Source organism: Anabrus simplex, chromosome 1, assembly GCF_040414725.1.
Source record: "Anabrus simplex isolate iqAnaSimp1 chromosome 1, ASM4041472v1, whole genome shotgun sequence".
NCBI classification, from domain to species: Eukaryota; Metazoa; Arthropoda; class Insecta; order Orthoptera; family Tettigoniidae; genus Anabrus; species Anabrus simplex.
In genome coordinates this window covers 491,516,175-491,541,887 of record NC_090265.1, presented here as the reverse complement: position 1 = coordinate 491,541,887, position 25,713 = coordinate 491,516,175, and the positions used below count along the sequence as shown (strand labels likewise).

The window sequence follows — 25,713 nt, the reverse complement described above, 5'->3', positions numbered from 1 at the left end:
TCTTCTCATTTAAAAGCATTGTATCATCACATTAGGACAATTGTCAATAAAAATATGGGCACATTCCTTACACACATGATTCAATGAATTTACATTTAAGAGCTGGACAATTTTCCTTTTAGCTTGAAGCCTACTAACAGAACGAAAATCTAAAAATTTGGTCGCAAAAACATTCAAAGTTTCCCTATAAGCAATACTTGCCATTACATTAGGGTAAAGCAAATTTGCCTAGTCATATTGTTTCAACAAAATATGTACATTTCTTAAATCATCCATATTTTCTTCAGTGCTTGACAACGCATTACGGCATTCCTAATGGGGTAACTTGGAACACAACCAGCCACACACACATATGCATCTTCCTGAATTAAATCAAAACCCACTGATCACACCTACAACAACACATCGGTATTGAAGGTTAACTGCTGCACTATACAATAAAATAAGCCTATTATATTTTTAAGCCAGTTAAAATGAGGGTCGCGCCAGTCAGAAGTTTAGGAAGTACTATAAAAATATCTTTGTGACAGGAAGAAATGCAAACACAGTATTTACATTTTCTTGTCACGAGGGAAATGGAAGAAAGACCGTGAATCCTTATGCATTTCATAGTTATTGCAGCCAAACGCAACACATATTATCTTTCCACTCATATCGACAAGAGATATCTAGGAATGATACACGCTACTATTTATTTATCTTAACTTAAGGCAAATGCATAAATAGCACCAAAAACTTCACAAACAAATACATGTGCTCTCAGAATCAGTAACTCCAGGTCACTCCGCTAGAGAGAGAGAGCTCTAATTGCTGTCCCTCGATATCTCGCAGAGTGTCGCGTATTGTCTCTACTGTATTTGGAGGAAGTTACTAAATCCTACCAATAGTATAAACAAAAAATTACCCAACTGTATCATACCTGCCTATGTATCAGACCTCCCTAGTCTCCCCTACTTTAATATTAGGAGTTAGAGCTAGAGCATACAACAGTTTGTCCTTCATTATTTCTAGGCCATCAGCAGTGCTGAAATCCATATTCTCATCTTTATCATCCCCAAACTTGATTTATTCATCCAGAATGGGTCTGTTGACATCACTGAGGAGAGTGGTTGATGTTGGCTTTTTGTATAAGCCTCCTATCTCCCATAACTTCTTGTGTGGTTCGAAGTTATCCAGTTTATGAATTATCTCAGTCAGTTCTTTGCACCTTTCTGCCATCCATTTTCCATTAGCTATTTTGGTATTTCTTCTGATTTCCCTTTGTATCTGCTGCTAAACTTGTACACTACATTTTGCTCATTTTCCTTGTTCGATCAGCTTCAGTATCTCATCTGTCATCCATATCCTCATTTTGTCCTGTTGTCCTTAGATGTTTTCTACATGAAAAATGAAATGGCGAATGGCTTTTAGTGCCGAGAGTGTCTGAGGCCAACTTCGGCTCGCCAGGTGCAGGTTTTTCGAGTTGACGCCCGTAGGTGACCTGCACGTCTTGATGAGGATGAAATGATGAAGACAACACATACACCCAACCCCCGTGCCAGCGGAATTAACCAATTATGGTTAAAATTCCCAACCCTGCCGGGAATCGAACCCGGGAACCCTGTGATCAAAGGCCAGCACGCTAACCGTTTGGCCATGGAGCCGGACGTTTTCTACAAATATCATCCAACATGTTTTTGGTATTATCAACATTTATGAGTAAGCCATCCCCTAGTGTACTGTTAAACCCTTCTTCAATTACTTCTCTTGTAGTATCTTGTAATTAGTAGTTTAAAAACTGTTTCAGTTGAACAGTCTTGTATCTAAACAGTACATCTGCTACTACTGAAACATGATTGGAGCCAATGTCTACACCAGGATATGTAGTCACTTGTTTGATCATGGTCCTAAATAGCTTTTCAATTAGAATATAATCAATCTGGTTCTTTACAGATTCATTGGATTTGGCCTCTTAAGGTGAAATCCATGTGTACAAATAACATTTGGGCAGTTTGTTCCAGATTTTCATTTTCTTGACAAAATTTAAATAGCCTCTTGCCCCTGTTGTTATCTATGCCTGGTCCATACTTACCTACTAAGTCAAATCTTTGCCTTGTCCAATTTTGGCATAAAAGTCACCTGATCTTATTGATCTTCTTGTGATGTCATTGCTGTTAAGTCTGCTATGTACATTGCTCATCATCTTACAGAATGCCTCAACTTCATTCTCATAAGGTTTATCTGTGGAAGGAACATGTTTACTTGTATAGTGTTCATACTGAAGGGATGATTTTGAATTTGTAACATCATCTGTTCTAAAATAGGTATGAAGTTCCTGAAAAAATTTTTATACTCAGATAATACAAGAATTCCAACTCCATTCTGTGGTCATGGTTTTGTGGATCAGTCAGAATAGTAAAGCATTCCTTGTTGTCATTAATGCTTTCACGGCCCGTACTTAAAAACATGATACTGTATAGGCTTTTGGGCTTATGCTGTGTCAAGAAAATAAGGTGAAATTCTTAACGTTTTGCAGGGAACTGTGTTCTGCGTCCTCAGAAGAAATCTTGACTGTCCACGTGAAAGGCTTCTTAAACAATGACACTTTAAATTGGACGTTATAATAGAAGTAGAAGCTACATATGCAGCAGAAACACTCTTTTACCTGAATAAACAATCAAAGACTGACAGACTTCAGAAAATTGAAAGGAGGATTGGAAGAACCTGTATCAACAAAAAATATCAGAAAGATGGACAGTGGCGGTTAATACCTAACAAAGTCGTGTACAAAGAGCTAGAACCCATTACAGATACTATGCGTAAGAGGAGACTGGGATTCTTTGGACATATCATGAGGATGCAGGACTCGAGACTTCTGAAACAACTAGTACAACACAATCTCGTCTCAAAAAATACCACAACAGGATGTAAATGGATCAGAGAAGTAAGAGAGGATCTGAAGGAAATAGGCCTTACAACAGAAGACACCAAAAATAAGATAAAATTGAATACAAAACTCAAGAATACAAACCTCCGCTTTACCCTTACACAAAACAAACCAACAACACGCACATTTTCAACTGAGGAAAGGGCACGAAGATCGGAGCGTCTGAAGAAGTACTGGGAGGACCGCAAAGCCCGAACAATCCCTTCAAAGAGACCTGAACGACGGACTGACTAAAGTGATCCTATGTGGTCATAAAAGAAGAAGAAGAAGAAGAAGAAGTAGAAAATGGTACGTTCAATTGCCACCAGATGGCCCCCAGGACGTGGCAACGCTAGCGTTTGAAGCGGAAGCTGACTGAATCATCACATTCAGTCTAAGCGGTTCACATAATGTGTTTGCTTAACACATCACATTGGTAGGTGTATGGCATAGACACAAGCCTGGAATGAAACATCTGGCGACGAGGAACGTACGAATTTGGAAAACACTGAGACGAGATGAAAATAGTGAAGGGACAGGGAAGTAAACTACCTACATAAATTCTTAATGGCTGGCAACCAGGTATTACTTAATTGATAGCCGGTGTCCCTGTTGAAATTGTTAGGATTTCTACGTATTTCCACAGCTTCCCATATAATCCTGAACCTGTAGTGTCTAGTGTGGTTAAGAGCTTGAGCATCTTGGAACATGTCATGATGACCCGACGATAGAGCGTGTTCAGCTATGGCCGATTTGTCTGGTTGGTTGAGACGAATATTACGTTCATGTTCTTTGATACGGGTACCAATGGACCGACATGTTTGGCCGATGTATACCTTACCGCAAGTACAGGGAATTTCGTATACCCCAGGATGTAAAAGTGGGGACAATTTGTCCTTGGTTTTACTCAGACTGTGAGCAATTTTAGCGGTGCCAAACACGGTTTTTATGTTGTGTTTATGATGACAAATTCCAGGGCCTGGCCAGAAATATGGAGGATCTCGACAATTAAGGTACTATTTAAGGGGAAAGGCAATCAGTGGACCCGAACTCTTACAGGGGAATTGCCCTGGAAAAATGCATATTGAAGATACTCACAAGCATTATCACAAAGCAAATTTCTAAGGAAGTAGAACACAGGATTCCGGAAGAACAATGTAGTTTCCGAAAAGGCAGGAGCACTCTCCACGCCATTAACAACTTAATTGATGATATAGAAGATACATTAAGGCATCCTCAAGGAAAATTCCATGTAGTCTTTGTAGATTACACCAAAGCTTTTGATACAGTAAACAGACGTATCCTAATCTCGGAGCTGGAAACAATAACAGGAAGAAATAAGCTCACTGTACTGATCCATAACATGATGACAGCCAATTTCATTCAGATCACAGATGGCATAACCACATTGAAAACAATAACTCAGACCAACGGCGTCCTACAGGGAGACCCATTAAACCCCCTATTATTTAATGTCGCCACATACAATGTTGTACAGATGATTAGACAAGAGACGGAAGATATAAAAATCTACATATATGCGGACGACATGGTCATTGGATCGAATTCCACCTACAACCTGCAAAGAGCCATAAACCAACTTGAGAAGTGGGCACAGGAAAACAAAATGGAAATTAACACCGAGAAAACTGTACAGATGACATTCCGCAACGGAGGCCGAGAAGCTGCGGAGGACAGGATATATCTAGGACCGAAACCTCTTGTGACAGTCAACAGCTTCAAATACCTGGGAGTAACTCTGCAAACCACCACCAGATCTTTCAGAATACACGTGAAATCCCGTGCAGCATCTGCCACAAAAGCAATTTTTGACATCAAAGAATTATACAGATTATGATTAACAAGCGCTATGGCCTTATTCAACGCAAAAATAGTTCCCATTGCAACATACGGAATAGATATTATTTGGGATAAGTTAAGTCTAGAAGATGTAATGATTTTGAAAGCAGTTAGATCAAGATTCTTGAAAGCCGCTCTAGGTATTTCGAAACACACAAAGTTGAGGCTAGTGTACGAGCTAGCAAGAGAACCGTTCTTTGTAGAAGAACTGCGTATGAGACTCCCATCTACCGACAGCTCGAATAAACTGCTCCTATAATACCAATATAAATGGTCCGTCATTGGACATTATAAATTTTCCAGCTAACTCATTCTTGGTTGCCAGCGTTTCGCCCTCGTGTGCTCGGGTGGGCTCATCAGTTGGTACCTAGCACACCTACCAATACACTGGCTAGTGCATACCGTGGAGGCCACTGCGTAGACTAACTGGAGCCACCGGCAGTGCCAATGCACTAAGACACTTTGTCTCATTATCAAAAATTGATGCCTGCTTGGCCATCAGATGACATTCCCTATGGGAATCAACATCTATGTCATAAACTGCTCCTTGAAAGACAAAAGAAATGAAGAGAAATCTGGCTGGACTTTTATACTACAGAAGCCATGGTAAATAGATCCTGGGCCAACACGAATCAAGACCTGCGACACCTGGTGACCTCAATAGCTGTGCATGGGTACCACCACAAAGTATGCAAGAACAAGCGTTTTCACGATCCCGGAAATAACTGTATATGTGAGTTGTGCGATCAACCTTGTGATCGTTACCACATTACCACTTGTAAAAAACGAGTAATACCCCTGATAGACTATTGTGCTTAATTACTTATGTAACTTATGTACTGTAACATAATACACAACTTGGGTGCATTTCTTAATAATAATATGTGAATTTGCATTTGTCTTGGCTTTTTGTACTAGGTACTCAAACTTTCCTGCTGCATTCAGGCTTCTAATATTCCAAGTGGTAATGTGAAATCTAGGCTTAACTATGTTGCACCGGGGGAATTGTAACACCCCATGCTCACTTAAGGGATGCCCGCGACTAGGAGCATGGCTCTGTGTACTTTCTCCAAAATAACTTCCTGGGAAACATTACACTAGGGTGGTTTTTCGCTGATTGTCTGGCATGAATACAGCCACTCTAACATGAAGAACAGACACCGCTTGCAGCTGCTCCTAACATGGAATACAGATGTTTTCCAGTGGGTTCCAGTGGCATTTCCTCCACCATTTGGAAGGAGCTCATCCACCCAAAACATTTGGCTCCTTTAGGGTTTGGGTTATTCCCGCTACCCATCACTCAGCGTAGAGTTGCTGGCTATATTGTCTACTTCATTATCACAGCAGAACAAACCTTGCCATGGCAATATTTTATTCTGAGTCTTGAGTATATATCTTATACCATCTTTTATGGTCACCCTTTCTTTTATTTTGTCGGCATCAGTCATCATGGTTACTTGATAACATGGTTTCTAACCATGTTATTATGTTTAATAATCTCAGTCGCAGAAGAGCTTGTCTCATGTTAGACCATGTGAGAGACCAAAGTTCACATTAGGAAATCACTTGATGGAATGCATTAGACCACAGGTGTAAATGCCAGATTCTTCAGGAAAATTTTGAAATATTTCCTCCATTTATGTCATCCTATAACATTAATATAGAAATACACATTTTCTCTTTCAGATTCCTGGTGAAAGATCGTGAACTGTTCTACACATCAGCTCAGAGAAGTCAAGTGGTTTGGCAAATTCTCCTTCGAGCAAAATATGATGATAGTGGAAAGGTAAGATCTTGAAATAAATTTTTTATAAACACATCTGGAGAAATATTTAATTATAAGTTACATGTCATGATAATAACATGCTGAGACCCTGATAGATATTCCTGATGCATAGGATAAGCAGAAAAAGGATTACAATGAGAAGTGACATGAAGGGGAAAGAATGTGAAACAATTTTTTTAAGTCACTTTTAAAGTTACAGCATTAAGGGAACATCACAGGATTTTGAGTAGACAGTATATATATGTGGATGCTAAATTCTAATCATTTCTGTGCCTGTTAAAGACATAGTCCTAGAAAATATAGAGGTGTGCAGAATGTAGGGATAAATTGGGTTTTTATTTGTAATGTGTGAGCAATTGCATGAATATGGGGAAAACAACCTAATTTGAAATTTATAACATCCACAAATGATGAAGAAAATGGCAATACAATAATAGCTACAAAAAAATGGTTCTGCAACAAGAATTACTGATGTTTCTTTGACTGTGATGATGTTTCATATAGCATGCTATTTAATATTACATGAAGAGGGCCATGGCCTTGGCTATGACCAGGTTTTGTTGAGGATATTCCTTTTACTTCTTAGACTTGTAAATAGCGAAAGCAACACTTTGGTGCTATTCACATCATTATGGTGATAAGAATATGGAAATATGGATCCTGTAACCATAAATATCTCGCCAGATTAATGCTGGATAGAAGTTAGTCTTATAAACAGTGGAAGCACTTTGGTACTATTCACAATCATTATGCTAATAAGAGTATGGAAATGTGGATCCAGATTGCAGATTAACGCTAGTTATAAGTTTAAAATGTTTAAACAGATTCTCTCCTTGATCTTGCCTATGCTCACGCATGTGCCTGCTTCCAACATCAGGCCTGTATTCTAGAACCCTTGAGCTGACATTGCCATTGTTATAGCCAGTCATTTCTTTGTCTGATTCCTACAGTGGAGGAGTGTGGTGCCAATATCTCGAGAACAGTTAGTTTTAATGCCTTAAAATATGGTGTCCTATAGGGACCTACCAAGTCTTGTTCTCCGCATCGTGAGGCACAAAATGAGCTTTGTCTCATTCTTGTCCGACAAATTTGATATTTTGCCCATATTGGCCAGTGATAATGTACCAAAGGGCCCAGATAGGTACCTTTTGATATTCCAGGGTAATACTAACCTATGTTACCCAGAATTATATTATCTTTCAAATGTGAAAAAAAAATTTTAAAATCAGTCTGTTTCTGAAATTACCCATTGCATATACACAAACTCACAGTCAACTTTTTATATATTAGTATAGATTATTCTCTCTCTTCCCGCTATGTCCTGGTAGGGACCACATGCCAATTTTTTCAGCCTTTAATGTTTTCTTTTCCTTTCTTCCCAATCCTCCTTTATCCATGTGCTGTGTTTTTCTTTCCCTCCTCAGACCACTTTGTATCAGTTTTCCTATCCATTTTGCCTTGGGATCCTTCCATATTTAACACTTTATTTATAAAAAATATCTTTCTTTGATTTCTTCTTCTTTTCATTCCAAATATTTCTTGATTTCTTGAATCCAGGTTGTTATTGTCTTTTTCTCCCAAAGGTATTCGAATATCTCTTTTGTTAATATTTTCTCAGACATCCTAAAGATATGACAAAAAATTAACAGTGTCCTTATCCTTATGTTTTCTATGTTCTGATAGATTTCCTCATTACTTCTTCATTTCCACAATTCTGTTCATTTCATTGAACCCAGGATTTTTCTAATAGCTCTTCTTTCTAATATTTCAAGCTTATCTGATCTATAATTTAATACTAGGCTATCGCTCATGTATAGACATTCTAGTTTCGCTACCATATTAAAGTGCCTTATATTAACACATTGGTTGCCAAAACACTTTATTTTTTAAGTTTTGCTCTGTGGACCAAAACTTTATTTTTATCCTCTGCAAGCGGACGTCCATGTCCACTGTGGTCTAGTGGGAAATCTGAAAATATTCACGAGCATCTGCTGTGATGCTCAATGTTGTAAAACTTTTAGATGAGGACTTTTTGTTGTAAAAATTCTTAGTAATACCATAAGCCCATTCCATCTTGCATATTTTTTCTTCTGCCAGCAGTTGAGGCGCTGGCCTTCTGACTCCAACTTGTTGTCTACATTTATTGGTGCATCACAGTTAACAAAAGTATACTTCTTATTTTTGCATGTAATTGTTTGAAAGGGGTGACTCTAACTTGTTGTCTACATTTATTGGTGCATGACAGTTAACAAAAGTATACTTCTTATTTTTGCATGTAATTGTTTGAAAGGATACTCTTTCCGATCTAGATTTGAATTGGTTCTATTATCTAGTACTCTTTTATGCACATAAAGAGCATAATTTTCCAAATTTTAATGGCTGGTTTACCCTTAAAGATCCTATAATTCTTTGTGTCTGTGATATTCTCATCCAGAAATCTGGTTTCTTGTACTGCTAAGTCTTGAATTTAACTCCAGAAGGAATTCTAATTATTTTTCTTTGCCAGTCTTCAGTCTTCAGTAGTGAATTTATGTTTAAAGAACATGCAAAAAATTTCTGCTTGAAGTTAAGTTTGAAAGGTTTCCAAGGATATGTATATTGAATTTTCATTGACTTGGCCCACTTTGGGTGACTTGTATGCACTCTACAGTGTGATGGCAATAGTGCCAGACAGGTAGTTCAAACGACAACTACAGAAATGATGTGGAAGTGGCATGGAAACCCTATTGAGGTCCATGGGATCGTATTCGTTGTGGGGAAAAGGAGGAAACCGACGGTCACCCTTCAATCTTAGTTTAATGATTAACAAAAGAAGATAAAGCTACCAACAAATTAATGAAGCAAATAAGTAATTGACATAGCAGATGAAAATTAAGAACATGTAAAACTAATACACATGAGGTACATAATATTAATCCTCAAATCAAATAAAAAAAGGACACTAACTGAATAATCAAACTCTTAAGGACAGAAGGAGATTAAACTTCATCCAGAGGCTGATGCATAACTATGGGAGGCAAAATAAAATTTTACAAGTGACTGACAATATCGTAAATCCAGAAAAGAAAGATAAATTTTACATTAATTACAATTCACTGAATCAGAAGAGAGAATTGCCTCCAAAAACAAATTTGATATTTAAATTGGCGAATGTGGAATATCAAAGGTAAACACCAACGCACTAATAATAATTTACATTTTAACAGAAGTTGCATAAAACACATTAAAAGCCGAAACACAACAATAAATAGCGCTTATCCTGGACTGGAGTCCCGAGATGAGACGGACGCAGAGCGCGTCCACTCGCTAGGTCAGTCAGATGTTAAAGCCCCAGAAAATACGCTTCACTCTCACGAGGAGCCCGAAGCCAGAAATGGCCTGGTCACCAGGCGACCAATGGGATAATCGCATTTACAGCCAACATCCATATTCGCCAATTAAAACAGTCCTTATTATGACCAATAACGTCTCTTAATTTTTGATGAGGTAAGTCCTTTATAAATTTGAGAACATTTCTTTCTGATGAAACTGGAAATAACAAGAAACATCCTACTAAAAACGGCACATGTAGCTACACCATGCCACAAAAGTTAATACCTTAAAGTCTACAAATGCTAGTTACAATAAACAATTGGTACAACCACAAGTACATGAAATTTTAAATACCTCAATTTCTTTGAACATAATTCTTGCAATGTTGTTTAATAGTTCCAAATAATAAATAAATAATTTTTCTCACCAGTCCCAAAAGATAAAATAGTAAAAACAATATATTAAGTTTTCACATTTCCAAAATTAAATAAAACGATACATGACATCTTCAAACTACAATGAAGCAATGAAAAGCAGCTGTCTGAACACTGATCACAAAAACAAATGTAACCTAGGCCACCATAGCTCAATTGGTAGAGCAACCGACACAAAATTGGGAGGTTGTGGGTTCGGATCTCACTGGTGTCTGGTTGGCCATTTTTGTTCTGTACTTAACATCTTTTCAACATGTATTATTTACATATAATACAACCTAATGGGTTGAAAGTCGATTTCGATTACAATGCAGTCGTGAAAATTCAACATCCTTTGACTTGGTAGAGCAACCGACGCAAAATTGGGAGGTTGTGGGTTCGGATCCCACTGGTGTCTGGTTGACCATCTTTGTTCTGTACTTAACATCTCTTCAGTACGTACTACTGTATGCATGTATAACATGACCTAATAGGTTGAAAGTCGATTTCAATAATAATGCAGTTGTGAAAATTCAATATTCATTGACTTGGCCCACAACGGGCGACTTGTATGGACTCTACAGTGTGATAGCAATAGTGCCGGACCTGTTGCTTAGATCCTTTTCAACAGAATAAATATAACCTAGGCCATCATAGCTCAATTGGTAGAGCAACCAACATGAAATTGGGAGGTTGTGGGTTCGGACCAACTGGTGTCCGGTTGGCCATTTTTGTTCTGTACTTAACATCTCTTCAATATGTACATGTAACATGACCTAATAGGTTATTTATTTATTTATTTATTTATTTATTTATTTATTTATTTATTTATTTATTTATTTATTTGTCCATCCGTCCGTCCGTTCGTTCGTTTATTTAGCAAATGGTACTTCATTTGACAGTCGTTTGAAATGTATTTTACATATAAGTGTACCTAATAGGTTGAAAGTCAATTTCGTTTCCAAGGATGTTAAAACTGACCCTCATTGCTGATGGTAGGACTTTCCAGAACCCCAGGTCCCGATACTTTGCATAACACAATATTGGAATCGTCTTCCAAACTTTCTTTCAGCAGCTTTTCCATTCTGCTATTGAAATTGTGTGTTGTAAGGGTAGGAATTAGATTCCAAAATAAGTTCAGATTGTTAGTCTGAAATGACTTTTTTTTTTTCATCATGGTTTACTCCATTAGGTTGTAATTTTATTTGGTGTATTTGTGCGATTTGCTTTATGGCTGATGACCTACAGTTAGGTCAAAACTAGTCCCTGAACAGAGATGTAATGTAAACATTGCATAGTTAATGAAAAGGTGGACCTTAAAAATAAAATACTGTATTTAACTATTATTGTGATCACAGTTCAATACGGATGAATCATCATGAAATTTATATCCTTTGACAAAAATTAGGGGAACAAATGTTTGAAATGCTGTAAAAGTTTATGTCGTGGAGCATGAAATATGTACAGGTTTATACGAATTGCTACATACCACAATAATGCAGTCGCGATTTAATTGCATAAAGGTTACCCTATTTAACATAAACATGCTTTCAGTCCCATTGGGTCTCAATATAAAGTAGTCTGCAGTACATGAGCCACTCTCGCCACACTATTTTTGATGTTAATACGTATTATTTGATTATGAGACAGTCAGCATGCGGCATTTAAGCTAAGCGGAACTATCCCGAGCTGTTGCCTTATGTCAAGAAGGGAGAACAATGCGGTATGTGACTAATGACCTCAGAGTGTCTCCATCTATTGTGCACAGGCTCTGGCATCATTATGCAGAGACAGGGGGTATGTTAGACACCGTGGACAAGGACACATACGGAAAAGTACTACTCAACAAGACAGATTCCTACGGTTATCAGCACTACGCTGGCCCTCCAGCAGTGCCAGGGAACTGTGAAGTGTCCTTACAAGGGCCACTGGCATTCAGCTGTGTGTACATACCATTCGATTAAGAGAGGATAACATACGCTCTAGAAAACCTGCTCATGTAACCCCCCCTCACTAGGGAGCACCGCAGAGCTCATCTTGCATTTGCCAGAGAACTTCATCACTGGCAACTGAGACACTGGCGTCAGGTAATGTTTACAGATGATTCCAGGTTTACCTTAAATGAACCGGATGCCCGTCAATGTGTGTGGAAACGTTGAGGACAGTGATTTGTTGAAGGTCTTATGCAGGAAAAGGACAGACATGGTGGTGGATCGGTCATGGTGTGGGGAGGATCATGATTGATAATCGTACGGATCTTGTGGTGGTACCTGGCCATCTGAATGCTGCAGTGTACATCAGGAACATCGTGAACGACCATATTGGTCCTGCTGCTCTTGGTTAGGGCCTGATTTCATGTTGACGCATGACAGTGCGACAGCCCATACTGGACGAAACACCAGAGATCATCTCCAACGATTGCACATCTCTGTGATGGAGTGGCCTGCAAGGAGCCCAGACCTAAATTCGCTGGAGCACTTATGGGATTTATTGCAGAGACGGATTCGGCAGCACGAAAATGCTCTACAAACATTACACAATCTCAATGAAGCACTGGTTGAGGAGTGGGATGCGATTCCACAGGCAGTCATCTGACATTACATACGCAGCATGCCACGCAGGTGTGCAGCTGTAATTGAACCTAGGGGAGGTGCAACACAGTATTAGACAACTATCGCTCGGGTATGCAGACTGTTCAGCAAGAACTTTACATTGTGATTGTGGTAGTTCATCTGTTGTGTGGTGAATTGTTAAATGCAATGGCGATGGTTTTGTTGTTACTAATTAAATAATGCATGCAGTTCATGTGTTTTTTTTCACAAATACATATGTCGAGATTCTACTTGACTTAATTTTGACTTATTTCCTGTATCTTCTAAATGTAGCATAAGGCATCAATGAACTTCTGCCACTGGACTCTGTTCTGTGCTATCGTCCTGATCTCGATTCAGGTCTTTCCTCCTTTCTCCATTCCTTCCACTATTACAATCCTCCTCCATGTGTTACTTGGTCTGCCTCTTCTCCTACTACCTTCTGGGTTCCATTCCGAGGCTTGTCTTGCTATGTTGTCACTTTATCTCACCGTAATGAATGCCTGATCCACTTCCATTTCCTTTGACGCATCTCAATGTCAGTGGGTGTTTAATGGTTTCTTTTCCACAACTCTTAATTGGGGATTTCTTGTGGCCACCATATCCTCAGGATATTCCTCAAACTTCTGTTCACAAACATTTGAAGTCTGCTAATCAGTTATTTGTTAGTTTTCCATGTTTCACACCCATAGAGCAGTACTGACTTGACATTCATATTGAAGATAAGTAGTTTGGTATAGGTGTTAAGTTTCCTTGATTTCCAGATTGGTCTCAGTATTACAAATGCTCCTTTAGCCTTATTTTATTTTATTTCCTATATCCTCTATAGTTCCTCCCTCAGGGGTGACTATACTTCCCAGGTAGCAAAACTGCTTTACTTGCTCGATCTCTTGGTTTCCTAAAAATAATAGTGCCTTGTTTCGATTATTATAGCGCATCTTTTTGGTTTTCTTTCCATTTATCTTCGATCCCACCTCTGATGCTTTGGTTTTTATATCATTCAGCTTTGCTTACATATCCTTAAAACTGCTGGCTAGCAAACACAAGTCATCCGCAAAGTCCAAGTCCTCCAACCTGTCTGTCAGTCCACATTGAATTCCTCTTCAGCGATTCATTGCCATCTTCATCATAAAATCCAGCACCATCAGAAATAGTATAGGTGACAGCAAACATCCTTGCTTAACTCCTGTGTTTACTGGGATGGGCTCAGACAACATCACCTGATCAAAAACTTGACCTGTGTAGTTCTCGTACATTTCTTGGGTTATCTTTATAACTTTTTTTGGAATCCCAAACTCTTTCATGGCTTTCCGCATCATCTTCCTCGTTATGCTATCAAACGCCTTTTCAAAGTCTACAAATAGTAGATACAGTGACAATTGCAGCTCCGTGGATCGTTCTATAATTATGCACAGTGTGTTGATCTGGTCTGTAAAGGAATAACCTTCTCTAAATCCTGCTTGTACTTTCCTCAGCCTTAAGTTAACTTGCTTTTTCATCCTTTCTAGAATTACTCGTGAGAGTACCTTACTTGGTACCGAAAGGAGGGTAATCCCTCTCCAGTTATCACATTCTAATAAATCTCCTTTCTTCGGAAGCTTAATCAACAGTCCTTTCTTCCAATCTGTGGAAATCTTCTCTTCTTCCCAAATCTTCTTGAAAAGTGGGAACAGAATCTCGACTGAAGTACCCACATCCACTTTCAAGGCCTTTGGTGTGATATTGTCCATACCCGCCGCTTTGCCATTCTTTAGTTGTTTAATGGCCATTTGGATCTCTGTTCTTGATGGTGGTTCTCTACTGATAGCAACATCTTCCAGCTCTTCTTCTGTCATCACCTCTGTCTCCTCTTCCTCGATTTTTTCACAATTCAAGATCTCCAGAAAGTTTTCTCTCTATCTTTCTAGCTGTTCCTTTTGTGTGGACAATAACCTCCCATCTTTGGCTTTCACTGGCTTGTCAGATCTAGAAAAATTTCCTGTTAGTCTCTTGGTATTGTGGTAAAGGGTCTTACTATCATTGTTTTGTGCTTCCATCTCAGCTTGTGTTGCAAGATTATTGATAAATGCTCGTTTGTCATGTCGAAATCTCCTCTTCACTATTTTGTTAAGTTCGTTAAAGTCAGTTCTAGCTTGTACCTTCTCTTCTTGTGTTCTTGCGGTATTGAGTCTTTTCTTACATTCCTTCCTTTGCTTCACAGCTTCCCATGTCTCAGAAGTAATCCATTCCTCTCTTCCTCTCTCCCTTTTGCCTAAGACCTTTCCACAGGTATTAATGTAGGTACTCTCTATGCTCTTCCAATTATGTTCAATATCCTGTCCTTCTTCCTCTCTTAGCTGTTGGAATCGGTTACTCAATTCTAGTGAAAAATATTGTTGCACTTCCTTATCCTTCAGTTTATCCCAGTTATACTTTATCCTCCTCTTCTGATGCATGTGCTTAGTATTTTCAATCTTCAGTCAGAGCATAGCTACTACTAAGTGATGGTCACTTTCCACATCTGCGCCCCTCTTGTTTCTCACATCCAACAGGGAGGTTCGCCATGTCTTGCTAATAATGAAATGGTCAATCTGATTCTCTGTTCTATGGTCAGGTAAACCCATGTCACTTTATGGCAATTCTTATGATGGAAGGTAGTGCCTCCTATCACCAGCCTGTGGTTACTACAAAATTCCATAAATCTTTCACCATTCTCATTTCTATTACCTATACCATGTTTTCCCATTATATTTTCTACTCCTTGGTTATCATTGCCATCTTCCGCATTCAGGTCTCCCATCACGACCATAATATCCCTTTTCTTTGCCTTTAACAGGGTTCGATGAAGCTGACCATAAAATTGCTCTTTTTTCTTCTTCTCCTGCTTCTGTCGGTGCATAACACTGCACCACTGTAATTGGTCCAACTCTTGATGCAAATCGAACTACGACAATCCTTTCTGAGACTGGGTACCATTCTATCACACTCTTACTTGTCTTTTGAGTGATCAGTAATCCAACACCCCCTATATGTTCTTCTTCTCTTCTCGAGTACAGCAGCGTGTCCACTTCCTGGGTCTTTATCTCACTGAACCCAGCCCAATTCGTCTCACTCAAGCCTAGTATGTCCAACCTGTATCGCTTCATCTCCCTAGATACTTCAGCCAATCTTCCTGCCTGCCACATTGTCTGCACATTCCACATTCCAATTCTCATGTGCAATTTCATGCTAAAGGTCAAATCCATTTTATCCATCCGGCTTCTATTCATTGATGTTTCTATAATGGGTTAATTTCGGGCGTGTAGGTTATTGGCCTTCAGCACCCAAAACCTGATGAAGGGGCTGCCTTCTAAGTAGCCAGGTCTACTGATTTTCTGTTGGGGTTTCTTCCCTTAGCCTTTGAAGTTCCCACTTTCCCACTTCTAACTACAAGGCAGCAGTTCCTGTTCTATTTTCCCCGAATAGGAGGGTTGCCTCTTCCTTCAGTTCCACCATTCCGAAGTCCCTCTTCTCCACCTTCACTCCAGTTGAGGTCTTCACCGTAACTCTGGCAAGGGACCCTTATATGGGACTACCAGCCGAGTCAGCTGGACCAAGGTATTTTGAAGAGGTGTTACTCCTCTATCACTCGCCCTTTGTCCTGTCTTGTGACAGGCAGTGACTGGCTTCCCAAACATTGAGCCCAGGTTGGTGCAGTTGTCGACATTCTACAGAGCATTAAAAACCTGTTTCCCTAATTTTTGTGCTGAGAGTATATTAAATGGTCAGAGATCCAGTGTCACCAGAGCACGGAATAATAAGAAAACTCAACAGATGGCAGTAAACAACACTTATAGGTCTGGCTGAAAGGAGACTCCTCAAATAGAGTTGCGTTATCTCTCTGCTAGCTTTTTACAAGTTGTAAAATGCTATCATGTTCAGTCAAACGTGCGTCGCGAGTTTCGAGACTAGTTTATAGCTATTTGCGACATGCTTAGTACGTGCGGTTAAGAGCGCGCGGCTGTGAGCTTGCTTCTGGGAGATAGTGGGTTCGAATCCCACTGTCGGCAACCCTGAAGATAGTTTTCTATGGTTTCCCATTTTCACACCAGGCAAATGCTGGGGCTGTACCTTAATTAAGGCCATGGCCGCTTCCTTCCAACTCCTAGGCCTTTCCTATCCCATCATCATCATAAGACCTATCTGTGTCGGTGCAACGTAAAACCACTAGCAAAATGGACTCTATGGATGTTGATGAAGGTGATTGTTCATTTGAAGTAAGCTATTTTTAGGAACTGTTGTACTGTGATAACCCAGGGATAAATGGCCAAAAATTCTTCCAGAACAAAGAAACAAACAAAGGAATTGGAATTGAAGAACATAAATAATGTTATTTACTTTACGTCCCACTAATTCCTTTTAAGGTTTTCAGAGATGCCAAGGTGCCGGATTTTAGTCCCGCAGGAATTCTGTTATGTGCTAGTGAATATACCAACATGAGGCTGATGTAATTGAGCACCTTCAAATACCACTGGACTAAGCCAAGATCGAACCTGCCAAGTTGGGCTCAGAAGACCAGTGCCTCAACCGTCTGAGCCACTCAGCCTGGCAAACTGAAGAACAACAAAGTTGCAGGGGATGATTCAATCACAGCAGGCCTCCCGTATCGTGCCACCTGCTCAGTGTTATCATGGTTCAGGCAGCCTTGAAGTATTGGCGAGCGCATTAGCCAATCAGAATGCTACATTTTTGTTTAATAATTTAAAAATATACAGCAAGAATTTTTTATGCTTTTAGAGATGCTTTACAAATCTACAGGCCAAGAGCTTTCGCCAGAATGCCTTATGATGTTAATCAGTTCAGCCGTTCTCTCAAACTCGTGGTCACAAAAATCAGCCTAGTGTTTTAAATGTGTAAATTCTGCAACTATCTGATCAAGGCTATCACATTTTGCTTATTGCCAAGATTTTTATTTTGAGTCCATGCATTTCTCTGATGGTGTTGTAGATCGTCTCACATTCCAAGCGCATATATTTATAACGGCCAACCTGGAGATTATTAGCACCCCCAACCACCGTACACCTGCTAGGGACTGGGGGCAGAGATATTTGATTGTTTAACAATACTGATGATATCCTGGGGAAAATGAATTGAAGTAGTTTCGCTTTGCCTTTCTGAATGCCATTTTAGTCCATTCATCAGCTGCCATTACATAGAGAACTGCCACTTTCTTTGTGTTTATCCTATTCACTGGCCTGCAACGATTCTGCTGTCTTGGTGAAAACAAAGATTTTTTATGAAAAATGATGTGCTGATTTCAAGAATGTCAATGGTTATGTCCTGGTATGTATAGATTTTACATAATACGATATTTAAAGATAAAAATTTCATTGTTCCGTATTGAAAGTATTAATGTTAAAAATTAAATAATTGAAAGAGGTTCAACCTATTCAATACATAGGAAAGAAATGTAGTGATTACATTTTATTTAATAGTAAAAATAAATGGGACCGGTTTCGACCCTAGTCCAGGTCATCGTCAGCCGTAAAAACATGTTAAACAATGCATATGAAAAAGAAAAAGAAAAAGATTAATTAAACTCTGGATCGGTATAAGATGAAACAGTACGTAATATTAAGAATGGTAGTATGGCACACGCAATGATACCTGGAGATTATTAGCACCCCCAACCACCGTACACCTGCTAGGGACTGGGGGCAGAGATATTTGATTGTAGTAGATTGTAGTAGAATGGTAGTATGGCACACGCAATGATACTACCATTCTTAATATTACATACTGTTTCATCTTATACCGATCCAGAGTTTAATTAATCTTTTTCTTTTTCATATGCATTGTTTTACATGTTTTTACGGCTGACGATGACCTGGACTAGGGTCGAAACCGGTCCCATTTATTTTTACTATTAAATAAAATGTAATCACTACATTTCTTTCCTATGTATTGAATAGGTTGAACCTCTTTCAATTATTTAATTTTTAACGATAATACGATATTACATGAATTTTACAGGATACGATATAGAGCTTATCATTATTGAGGTACCAGTGATACACCTATAATAAAACATAAATTTAGTATACAAAAGTGATACTTCATGCATGTACACAAGAACCTTGCTTATCCGGCCCTCATTAATCCGGATCTCCAGTTTATCTGGATCAAAAATAATAAACATTTATTTTACTTGTACAGTATTTCTTTTATGGAGTTGATTCTCTTTGAATGTCTTTTCCGCCAAGGATAGTTAAGGACAACAATTGGAAGTAAGTCGGCCATGGTCAATCAAAGGTACCATCCCGGCATTTGCCTGGAATTGAGAATGGAAAACTGTAGACCCTTCTGTTCCTTGACACATTTGCACACATTCCCAAATGCTCGGACGTAGATGTGAATGAGGTAAATGACTGGTTGAAAAATGTCTGTAATTCAGGCTACGGTATAATGACAGATGAATAAATTATTCCCTCTTGTTCCTCAGCAGGTAATGACGAGAGTGATGGTGAATTTGAAAATGAAACCGGCACTCCGTCAAAAGAGAGTGGCTCATGGAGATGCAACAATGCAGTTGGACAAACTGATGGCCTGTTTAGAATCCCTGATTGAAACCACACTGGCAGAACTGATGTTATTAAAACATCTTCATGATCATGCTGCGCGCAAACACTATAGAAATGTAAAACAAATAAAGCTTACCCATTATTTTACTGCATAAAACAAAGTCGTAAATGTAAGAAAAGTGTTTTTATATTTTTTGTACATTTGAAAAATGTATCACTGTACAACTTATGTTAATATGTTGTATAACATGTACTATATTTGCTTTTTAGTTTTACGGATTATCCAGAGTTTTGACAATCCGGATCAGTTCCGGTCTCACTTAATTCGCATGAACGAAGTTCTTATGTATATGTTTCTGCAGAACAAACTGTCCCTGCTTGCACAACCCTGAATTGCCTATCTTTACCTTGCCATGTGTTTAAAGTTTCAAACGTGCCTGCTTTTTGTTGTTGTATGACCAGAAGGAGCAACAGAAAATGGAGACGAGGACAAACATGAAAACACAGAAGGACAAGGACAATCTTCACATCTTCATACACTGCTGTCTTAATTGTGTTTATCTTACTTAGTGTTCCTTTACATGTTCCTGTCTTTTTATATATGACTTGATTAGTCACTTGTTTATTCCCTTCATTACTTGTAAAGTATAAATTCAGGGTGATAGGAAACAACGTGAACCGAGTATATGAGCGTTAGAGCGTTGGTCATATGAGGGTAATCCCAAAAATAAGGTCTCCTACTTTTTTATAAATACATAACTCTGTTCGTGTGGCTGTTGGTCACAATATTGTGAAGAGTGTTTCCCGCGTTTGCATATAAACATGCGCACGCCATGCTGAGGCACTCAGTCTTGGCTTGGCAGCCGTTGAGAATGCAGCTCCCATTGGATGTTACCGCCAAGTGCAAAGTGCGGGCAGTTATTCGTTTTTTGAACACAAAAGGTACTGAACTGATTGAAATCCATCGCTAAGAAGTGTATGGTGAGTCGTGCATGGATGTCAAAAATGTTCGTAAGTGGTGTAGAGAGTTTGCAGCCGGTCGGACTGAAATTCATGATGAACAAAGGAGCGGGAGACTGTCAGTTTCCATCAAGACAGTCGTGAAGGTTGAGCAAATCATGTGTGGAGATCGGCGGATCACCCTGGATGATCTCTGCACTTTGGTTCCTGAGGTTTCCTGAAGCTCCGCTCACAGAATTTTAACGGAAAAGTTGAAATACTGGAAGGTGTGTGCAAGATGGGTGCCACGCATGCTGACTGAAGACCACATGCAGCAACGCGTTGATTCTTCCCGTGCATTTCTTCAACGTTTTGCAGCCGAACAGGACAACTTTTTGGACTCAATTGTCATGGATGACGAAACCTGGGCGTTCCACTTTACACCTGAGACCAAGCAACAATCACGCCAGTGGCAGTATCCCTCTTCTCCAAAGCCGCGGAAATTCAAGCAAACATGGTCTTCCGGTAAAGTCATGACAAGTGTTTTGGGATCGAAAAGGGGTATTGTTGGTCGATGTTATGCCTGCTGGGACTACAATTAATGCTGACCAATCAATCAATCAATAAATCAATCAATCAATCAATCAATCAATCAATCAATCAATCAATCAATCAATACTGATCTGCATTTAGGGCAGTCGCCCAGGTGGCAGATTCCCTATCTGTTGCTTTCCTAGCCTTTTCCTAAATTATTTCAAAGAAATTGGAAATTTATTGAACATCTCCCTTGGTTATTCCAATCCCTAACTCCCCTTCCTAAAAATGAATATTTGCCCCAGTTTGTCCTCTTGAATTCCAACTTTATCTTCATATTGTGATCCTTCCTACTTTTATAAACACCATTCAAACTTATTCGTCTACTAATGTCATTCCACGCTATTTCTCCGCTGACAGCTCGGAACATACCACTTATGATATAGATGTTGATTCCCATAGGGAATCTGAAATATTTGTCCTGAATGAGCAAATTTATAATACCAATATAAATGGTCCGTTATTGGACATTATAAATTTTCCAGCTAGCTCATTCTTGGTTGCCAGCGTTTCGCCCTCGTGTGCTAGGGTGGGCTCGTCAGTTGGTACCTAGCACACCTACCAATACGCTGGCTAGTGCATACCGTGGAGGCCACTGCGTAGGCTAACTGGAGCCACCGGCAGTGCCAATGCACTAAGAGACTTTGTCTCATCACTAAAAATTGATGCCTGCTTGGCCATCAGATGATATAGATGTTGATTCCCATAGGGAATCTGAAATATTTGTCCTGAATGAGCAAATTTATAATACCAATATAAATGGTCCGTTATTGGACATTATAAATTTTCCAGCTAGCTCATTCTTGGTTGCCAGCGTTTCGCCCTCGTGTGCTAGGGTGGGCTCGTCAGTTGGTACCTAGCACACCTACCAATACGCTGGCTAGTGCATACCGTGGAGGCCACTGCGTAGGCTAACTGGAGCCACCGGCAGTGCCAATGCACTAAGAGACTTTGTCTCATCACTAAAAATTGATGCCTGCTTGGCCATCAGATGATATAGATGTTGATTCCCATAGGGAATCTGAAATATTTGTCCTGAATGAGCAAATTTATAATACCAATATAAATGGTCCGTTATTGGACATTATAAATTTTCCAGCTAGCTCATTCTTGGTTGCCAGCGTTTCGCCCTCGTGTGCTAGGGTGGGCTCGTCAGTTGGTACCTAGCACACCTACCAATACGCTGGCTAGTGCATACCGTGGAGGCCACTGCGTAGGCTAACTGGAGCCACCGGCAGTGCCAATGCACTAAGAGACTTTGTCTCATCACTAAAAATTGATGCCTGCTTGGCCATCAGATGATATAGATGTTGATTCCCATAGGGAATCTGAAATATTTGTCCTGAATGAGCAAATTTATAATACCAATATAAATGGTCCGTTATTGGACATTATAAATTTTCCAGCTAGCTCATTCTTGGTTGCCAGCGTTTCGCCCTCGTGTGCTAGGGTGGGCTCGTCAGTTGGTACCTAGCACACCTACCAATACGCTGGCTAGTGCATACCGTGGAGGCCACTGCGTAGGCTAACTGGAGCCACCGGCAGTGCCAATGCACTAAGAGACTTTGTCTCATCACTAAAAATTGATGCCTGCTTGGCCATCAGATGATATAGATGTTGATTCCCATAGGGAATCTGAAATATTTGTCCTGAATGAGCAAATTTATAATACCAATATAAATGGTCCGTTATTGGACATTATAAATTTTCCAGCTAGCTCATTCTTGGTTGCCAGCGTTTCGCCCTCGTGTGCTAGGGTGGGCTCGTCAGTTGGTACCTAGCACACCTACCAATACGCTGGCTAGTGCATACCGTGGAGGCCACTGCGTAGGCTAACTGGAGCCACCGGCAGTGCCAATGCACTAAGAGACTTTGTCTCATCACTAAAAATTGATGCCTGCTTGGCCATCAGATGATATAGATGTTGATTCCCATAGGGAATCTGAAATATTTGTCCTGAATGAGCAAATTTATAATACCAATATAAATGGTCCGTTATTGGACATTATAAATTTTCCAGCTAGCTCATTCTTGGTTGCCAGCGTTTCGCCCTCGTGTGCTAGGGTGGGCTCGTCAGTTGGTACCTAGCACACCTACCAATACGCTGGCTAGTGCATACCGTGGAGGCCACTGCGTAGGCTAACTGGAGCCACCGGCAGTGCCAATGCACTAAGAGACTTTGTCTCATCACTAAAAATTGATGCCTGCTTGGCCATCAGATGATATAGATGTTGATTCCCATAGGGAATCTGAAATATTTGTCCTGAATGAGCAAATTTATAATACCAATATAAATGGTCCGTTATTGGACATTATAAATTTTCCAGCTAGCTCATTCTTGGTTGCCAGCGTTTCGCCCTCGTGTGCTAGGGTGGGCTCGTCAGTTGGTACCTAGCACACCTACCAATACGCTGGCTAGTGCATACCGTGGAGGCCACTGCGTAGGCTAACTGGAGCCACCGGCAGTGCCAATGCACTAAGAGACTTTGTCTCATCACTAAAAATTGATGCCTGCTTGGCCATCAGATGATATAGATGTTGATTCCCATAGGGAATCTGAAATATTTGTCCTGAATGAGCAAATTTATAATACCAATATAAATGGTCCGTTATTGGACATTATAAATTTTCCAGCTAGCTCATTCTTGGTTGCCAGCGTTTCGCCCTCGTGTGCTAGGGTGGGCTCGTCAGTTGGTACCTAGCACACCTACCAATACGCTGGCTAGTGCATACCGTGGAGGCCACTGCGTAGGCTAACTGGAGCCACCGGCAGTGCCAATGCACTAAGAGACTTTGTCTCATCACTAAAAATTGATGCCTGCTTGGCCATCAGATGATATAGATGTTGATTCCCATAGGGAATCTGAAATATTTGTCCTGAATGAGCAAATTTATAATACCAATATAAATGGTCCGTTATTGGACATTATAAATTTTCCAGCTAGCTCATTCTTGGTTGCCAGCGTTTCGCCCTCGTGTGCTAGGGTGGGCTCGTCAGTTGGTACCTAGCACACCTACCAATACGCTGGCTAGTGCATACCGTGGAGGCCACTGCGTAGGCTAACTGGAGCCACCGGCAGTGCCAATGCACTAAGAGACTTTGTCTCATCACTAAAAATTGATGCCTGCTTGGCCATCAGATGATATAGATGTTGATTCCCATAGGGAATCTGAAATATTTGTCCTGAATGAGCAAATTTATAATACCAATATAAATGGTCCGTTATTGGACATTATAAATTTTCCAGCTAGCTCATTCTTGGTTGCCAGCGTTTCGCCCTCGTGTGCTAGGGTGGGCTCGTCAGTTGGTACCTAGCACACCTACCAATACGCTGGCTAGTGCATACCGTGGAGGCCACTGCGTAGGCTAACTGGAGCCACCGGCAGTGCCAATGCACTAAGAGACTTTGTCTCATCACTAAAAATTGATGCCTGCTTGGCCATCAGATGATATAGATGTTGATTCCCATAGGGAATCTGAAATATTTGTCCTGAATGAGCAAATTTATAATACCAATATAAATGGTCCGTTATTGGACATTATAAATTTTCCAGCTAGCTCATTCTTGGTTGCCAGCGTTTCGCCCTCGTGTGCTAGGGTGGGCTCGTCAGTTGGTACCTAGCACACCTACCAATACGCTGGCTAGTGCATACCGTGGAGGCCACTGCGTAGGCTAACTGGAGCCACCGGCAGTGCCAATGCACTAAGAGACTTTGTCTCATCACTAAAAATTGATGCCTGCTTGGCCATCAGATGATATAGATGTTGATTCCCATAGGGAATCTGAAATATTTGTCCTGAATGAGCAAATTTATAATACCAATATAAATGGTCCGTTATTGGACATTATAAATTTTCCAGCTAGCTCATTCTTGGTTGCCAGCGTTTCGCCCTCGTGTGCTAGGGTGGGCTCGTCAGTTGGTACCTAGCACACCTACCAATACGCTGGCTAGTGCATACCGTGGAGGCCACTGCGTAGGCTAACTGGAGCCACCGGCAGTGCCAATGCACTAAGAGACTTTGTCTCATCACTAAAAATTGATGCCTGCTTGGCCATCAGATGATATAGATGTTGATTCCCATAGGGAATCTGAAATATTTGTCCTGAATGAGCAAATTTATAATACCAATATAAATGGTCCGTTATTGGACATTATAAATTTTCCAGCTAGCTCATTCTTGGTTGCCAGCGTTTCGCCCTCGTGTGCTAGGGTGGGCTCGTCAGTTGGTACCTAGCACACCTACCAATACGCTGGCTAGTGCATACCGTGGAGGCCACTGCGTAGGCTAACTGGAGCCACCGGCAGTGCCAATGCACTAAGAGACTTTGTCTCATCACTAAAAATTGATGCCTGCTTGGCCATCAGATGATATAGATGTTGATTCCCATAGGGAATCTGAAATATTTGTCCTGAATGAGCAAATTTATAATACCAATATAAATGGTCCGTTATTGGACATTATAAATTTTCCAGCTAGCTCATTCTTGGTTGCCAGCGTTTCGCCCTCGTGTGCTAGGGTGGGCTCGTCAGTTGGTACCTAGCACACCTACCAATACGCTGGCTAGTGCATACCGTGGAGGCCACTGCGTAGGCTAACTGGAGCCACCGGCAGTGCCAATGCACTAAGAGACTTTGTCTCATCACTAAAAATTGATGCCTGCTTGGCCACCCTAGCACACGAGGGCGAAACGCTGGCAACCAAGAATGAGCTAGCTGGAAAATTTATAATGTCCAATAACGGACCATTTATATTGGTATTATAAATTTGCTC

The 25,713-nt window shown here is 40.2% G+C and overlaps 1 protein-coding gene across 1 annotated transcript in view; it reads left to right on the top strand.

Moving 5' to 3' along the window:
- The window catches only part of LOC136874474 (anoctamin-5-like), a 190,700-nt gene that overhangs the window by 72,288 nt on the left and 92,699 nt on the right, over positions 1–25,713 (top strand). Inside the window, exon 8 of the mRNA XM_067148135.2 lies at positions 6,452–6,551. Within this exon, the coding sequence (XP_067004236.2) occupies positions 6,452–6,551 (100 nt within the window). The remainder of the gene's footprint in view (positions 1–6,451; positions 6,552–25,713) is intronic.